The 6,401-nt window shown below is 33.3% G+C and overlaps 1 protein-coding gene across 1 annotated transcript; it reads left to right on the top strand.

The window, feature by feature from the left end:
• Nucleotides 1-3,445: 3,445 nt before the first annotated feature.
• On the top strand, nucleotides 3,446-3,758 carry LOC114741600 (uncharacterized). The gene has a single exon (XM_028929868.1). It carries the CDS (start codon nucleotides 3,520-3,522, stop codon nucleotides 3,727-3,729), a length of 210 nt encoding a protein of 69 aa, XP_028785701.1. The 5' UTR covers nucleotides 3,446-3,519; the 3' UTR covers nucleotides 3,730-3,758.
• The last annotated feature ends 2,643 nt before the right edge of the window (nucleotides 3,759-6,401 follow it).

Below are 6,401 nucleotides of genomic sequence, written 5' to 3'. Positions count from 1 at the left end.
GCCGAATGCGTTGATCCAGCCTGGGGTTGTATCATTTTTGGTATTTTGGTCTGAGCCGTGTCTCTCTACAATAAAACAATTTTAGAAGTGATTTTTTCTTTCCAAACATATCAACAACCATATCTGATACAATTAACTAATTGAGATGTAATTTTTTTTCTTTATAAGCACATGCATCTTCCCATTAGAAGTAATTCTGTTTGATTGGGATTTAGTTCTAATCCAATGCCAAAAGAAGAAGTTCTACGGACGAGGAATTTTTTTTATTTTTTTTTAATTCAAAAGGACTCGAACTTCAAATTTGATTTAAAAGGTGTTGTGCTTCTTATCAATCATTTTATTACTTATTTATCTAATTTTAATTCAAATTACTTAAATCAGATTTCCTTTTTGTATCTCGTTTTTTTTTTTGAGAGAACTATAAAGGCAGAAAGAAAACTGTGGTTGAAAACATAACACTTCATTATTATTAATGAGAAAAGGAAGACGTTAAAAATCCAAGATTTGTATCCAAGTACCGTTTTCTTTTAATTTGATGTTACAATTAATTTAAAATTAAATATTATAAATTTTGATTAGATAGCAAGGAAAAAAAAAACCAGACCGAATTGACTAATTCAATTGGAAAGCCAGTCAGTGATCCAGTCTAGTTTAAGCGTCGGACCGGCCAGGAATTGAAACAGTATCAACCCGGTCAAATTAGGATGAACCAATTTGAATGATTATGTTGCTATTTGTCCGATTTTTTCTTATTTAGCTCTCAATATCTTAATCATAATTTTGGTATCAATAATCATTAATTTTAGTTATTGAGAAATCGTAAAGATCAAAATTCTTAATATTATTGTACTTTATTATTGTTACAATTAAACTATTGTTGTATTTCCTTGTATTTTGTTATTTGTGATTATTGTTGTGGTATTTTGTTATTTTCAATTAAATTATATTATTTTAATATGACTAGTTTGACATGAGTTGACCCCATTTGACGTACTAACCCTTGAATCACTACCTCAACCCATTTAGTATCTGGTCTGATTTTTTATTCCTTATTAAATAACAATAAGCAGCCCTAGCTACTATTGGGAAAGGAGCTCCGTACCTATCCATTTTGTTTTGGTCCGCTTTTTATCTCAATTCTCAATTTGCAATTTGAAAGGTTTAAATTTTGTATTATATAAAATAATTTAATAAAGTATTTTTATTATTGTTTCAAATTACCATGGTAAAATTCAGTAGTTTAATTTTATTTGTTTTTTTTGGGAAAATTTAACATTTTATTCATAATTTTTATAAAATATGAAATTTAAACCATTCAATTGTAATCTTATGATTGAAATAAAAACTGAGAAAAAAAATGGAAGGAAAGAAAGCGAAGACATCCTTGTATAATAATATTTTTTCTTTTATCTACATACATCACACATAAGGCTAGTAAAACGGGCCAACCCGCGAGTTGCAGGTTGGCCCGTGGCGGGTTGCTAGTTATACGGGTCAGGCTCAAAATGCTCATTTTCTGGCGGTCTGGTATTTTGCCAACCCTAACCCACCAGTTTTTTTTTAATTTTTCTTATAAATAATCAAAAAATAAAAAAATAAAAAATGATTTAAATAATTCCAAGCATTTAAATAAAATTACAACACATTAAAACACAAACTATACGATTGTCTAAAGTCTAAACTTCAAAAATGATAAAAACACAAGTTCAAACATAAATTTTTCCAGTAAAATCAACATGCAACAATGAATAACCATTTTGATCTAATCATCTCTAATGGTGATGACATTTGAAGTTGGCTCAATGTTGATTTTGACAATAGTAGCCAGTAGGACTTCAGTTTTCTTGCCTTTCCAGAATTCCAATCCACCTCCTCTAGATATTTTAATATATTAAAAAAAATTAGGCGGGTTGAATCCGCCAACCCGCGGCAGGTTCGGCCTGTGACAGCGTGGGCTCATATTTTTCAGGTGGTGGCGGGTTGGCCTAACCCACCATTTTTCGATGGGTTGGCGGGTCCGACCCGAGGGTCCAACCCACATTCTCGACTCTAATCACACACCCACTCACCCCTCCTCTTGGTGCCAATAAATCAAAAGGTTCTTGATATACAATTTAGCGCTTTCTTATTAAAAAATAATTAAATTTAGTTAGATATAAAAAATCATAATGTTTAAAATTAATATATTTAAATAAGATGAGATGGATAATAATAAATGATAGTTTTTAGACAGAAATCGTAGTGTTTCATTATTTTTTACAAAAAATCCCATATTAACGATCATGATTCATTAAATTACAACATGGGTATTGTTATAAAATACAAAATTAATACGAGCTGCTCACACACAAGCAGCAACTAGAAACCAAATGGTTAAAAAGAAGTTAGCCAAAGACTTCATGGTTTAGTGGCATAAGATGCACTTCCCAATGGGTGAGGCTATGCGTTTCATTGAATGTTTTAAAAAGTTGGACTCCACATTAAAATGAAAAGACTAATGATTTATGGTTCTCATAATCCAATAAGTAATAAAATAATTATGTGCATTATATAATAATATACATTAGAAATAGATTCACAGTATATCTAACTGTCGGCATCATAACATCACAATACGTGAATTTTTCAATAAAATAACCATATGACTATAACTTGACTGAAAATATATTGGACTTTTTGGGAGGGTTAATTTTTTTTCAAAAAAATTAAGGTTTTTATTAATTCTTTTAGCATTTACAGTGATATCTAAAAGGCTGTCCAAATTTTTAAATCCGTTCCGATTCCCAGTTTAATTGTGTTTTGGTCTGGCCTAAGCCGGCTCAACCATGAAAATAATTTTTTGGTACAAATTGAGCCGTTATTGCGTCCAGTGACTGTTTGGTCCTTCCGATTCGTTGATTCGAGTCTTTTGTAGTAGAGGGTATGTGAATTTTCTTTCCCATCCAGAAAAAAAGGTTAAAAGAACTCAAAGGGGAAAAATTGCAAGTCAAAGAAGTGAAGAAAAAACATAAGGAATTTATCTTTTAGGAGTGACAGACACATTATTCACCAGCTAGGCCATTGCATGCCTATTAGCTGTGGAATCCAATTCTCTCACAAACGTGATCTGCAGATTCTTAACCTTCAAAGAGAGATTTTTTCAAAATGCCCTTTCAAATTTTCAATTGCTTGATTCTGCATAATCCAACAAGTCGTATCATTTCTTTCCTTTTGGCACGTTCCTATTGAAGCTAGCATCTGATTACGACCTCCACTCTCACAATTTCTTTCCAACAAAGCAAACCATAAACCAAACAAACAAACAACTAATATTCATCATCCCTCGCATTGATCTGTCTCTTTATTTAGTGGATGCTGATCTCATGCATCTCATTCCTTCCTTCCAAGTTTCAAACACAGAGACGTAACTTTAATCTCCTATATAGCTCACAACCACTACTGGCTCTGATATAATTCGTTCATTGACAAAAGAGATAGAGAGAGAAAGAAGAGAGAGAGAGAGCTTAAAAGGTGACATTAATGGCGGATTGGGGACCAGTGGTGATAGCAGTGGTTCTGTTCGTACTGCTAAGTCCAGGGCTTCTGTTTCAGTTACCAGGAAGAGGAAGAATTGTGGAGTTTGGGAGCATGCACACCAGTGGCGTCTCCATTTTAGTTCACGCAATTCTCTTCTTCGGCCTCATAACCATCTTCCTCATAGCCATTGGAGTTCACATCTATACGGGATAGATCTTTCGTTTCCTTTTCTTTCTCCGTTTTTTTTGTTAAATGCAAACATCCAGTTATATGGGATGAATCTGCTGGGTGGGTTTTTCATTCTTCTATGGTGTTTGTTTGTGTTCTTTTGATTTGTTCTTTTTCCTGTTTAAATCAATTGTTTCAAACACGGTTCACTTGGGTCGGGTCGGGTCGGGTCTTTCGTTTCTCCCCTCTCTTACTGTGTATGACTGCAAAAATAGTACAAGTGCATGCGACGTCGTTACTTATGGGTTGGCCTCTGTTTTGTTTTCCGAATTCCGAGTGAAATTAGAAAGCCACTGTATAATATTCTAATTCAATTGAATCCAAGTGTTGGTAGCATGACCAACAATGATTGAGTTTAATTAAAAAAACTAGTCTCTTATAATATTAAAAAAAATATATTTAGCATTTAATAATATCTCAAACAAATCTAATAAAAAAAAAACTTGACATAGTAAAGAAAAAAAAGTATTAGTAGTCTGACCTTACATGAAAGGAGGTTATATATAGGACTAGAAGGAATAATAAGGAACTGATCATATGATTTAGAAGGGTGATACACAGACATACCCTTTCATTCAAAAAGGGAAAAAACTAGATGGTTTACTATTTCATAACAAAATTAAAAAAAAGACAAACCAGAATTCAAATTCTTATATAAAAGATAAATTCGTATTTATGGTTGCCTCGAATAAAAATATCTCCAATAAAAAAAACTGTTTGCCTATAACAAAACAAAATAAAAATTGAAAAAGCCGAACGCCGAATCAAAGGTTAGCTGATGAAATACGTAACCTCAGAGTGGAAGTAACAGCGCAAAATGCTTTCGGTTGGGCAAGGACCCTTAGGTTTCTTTTCTTGCAAGTTTCTTCATTTAGTGATAGTGAAAATTACACTCAGGTTCCACATAGCATAATTAATATCAAAAAGGTCCCTTGAAATTGCGAAATGATTCTGAAGTCCCCAGGGACTTGTGTGTAATTAATTCTAATTGTGAAATTACATAGTTACTCCTGTTAATTTGAACCTATTTACAACCTTAACAGTGGCTGTTAACAACCCGAGAAGAGGTGGTTAACAACCTCAACAACGCCCCTGGCATTCCACTGAGTGAGTTGTCATGAGCACTGCCGAGGTTGTCAATCACGTCTTCTCGGGTTGTTAACAGCCACTGTTGAGATTGTAAACGAATTGTTGCAATTAAACCTATTTAAAACCTATTTACACCTCAACAGTGGCTGTTAACAATCCGAGAAGAGGTGGTTAACAACCTCAACAACGCCCCTGGCATTCCACTGAGTGAGTTGTCGTAAACACTGCCGAGGTTGTCAATCACGTCTTCTCAGATTGTTAACAGCCACTGTTGAGATTGTAAACGAATTGCTGCAATAAAATTAACAGGGGTAAGTAGGTAATTTCACAATTAGAATTAATTACACACAGGTCCCTGGGGACTTCAGAATCATTTCGCGATTTTGAGGGACCTTTTTAATATTAAATGTGCTCTGTGGAACCTGAGTGTAATTTTCCCTTAGTGATATTACTTAATTTTTGAAAGCCACGTTCGGCTGGGCCACAATTGCAAATCTGAATCAACCAATCATGTGTATAAAACTCTCTTAGAACGTGTTTTTGTTACCATGTATAATTAAGTGCTGGCTTATCCATGATACCTACAACAAGTCTACATAATTAACATTGTTTAGGCCATTTGTTCATTTATACACAAAAAGATGGGAAAAAGACAGAAAAATGTACCTTTAACTTTAGAAGCCCAAAAACGTCCGCTGAATTCAAGAAATCCCATTTTGGTACCATGAGACCAAATTGGGATTATTATGTGAAAGGCAAAGACCAAATTTCCCTTCATTTTAAATATTATTTTTAAAATATCACAGCCCCTATTGGCCGGCCGATCACCTAACCTCCGACGGTGGCGGTCACCGAAGCTCCGGCGACCAGCCGACAATTGGTCACCGGAGCTCCGTCAGTCGGAATTTTTTTTAAAATTTTTTTTTACAACTTCAATATAACGGTTAACAACTTTTGTAATGCGATTAACAACTTCAGTATAGCAATTAACAACAGCTTTTCTGGGAAATTTAACAAACTCCGGCGACCGGAAACAATTTTTTTGAAAATTTTTACAACTTCAATATAACGGTTAACAACTTTTGTAATGCTATTAACAACTTCAATATAGCAATTAACAATAGCTTTTCTGGGAAATTCAACAAACTCCGGTGATCGGAAACAATTTTTTTGAAAATTTTTACAACTTCAATATAACAGTTAACAACTTTTGTAATGCTATTAACAACTTCAGTATAGCAATTAACAACAGCTTTTTTGGGAAATTCAACAAACTCCGGCGACCGGAAACAATTTTTTTTGAAAATTTTTACAACTTCAATATAACGGTTAACAACTTTTGTAATCCTATTAACAACTTCAGTATAGCGGTTAACAACAGGTTTTTGAGTTTGTTAAAGGCATTACTAAAGTTATAAAAAAGCCACCTTTTGAATTTTTCGAAAAACTTGTTGTTAACTGCTATATCAAAGTTGTTAACCGTTATATTGGAGTTGTAAAAATTTTTAAAAAAAACGTAATTGTTAACGTTATACTGAAGTTGAAAATTTTTACAACTTCAATATAAC

The sequence above is a fragment of the Neltuma alba genome, unplaced genomic scaffold (assembly GCF_004799145.2).
Source record: "Neltuma alba isolate B1F8T4 unplaced genomic scaffold, ASM479914v2 tig00003440_pilon, whole genome shotgun sequence".
In the NCBI taxonomy this organism is placed as follows: domain Eukaryota; kingdom Viridiplantae; phylum Streptophyta; class Magnoliopsida; order Fabales; family Fabaceae; genus Neltuma; species Neltuma alba.
Note: the sequence above shows the minus strand (reverse complement) of the source record. Positions and strands in the feature narration are given on the sequence as shown.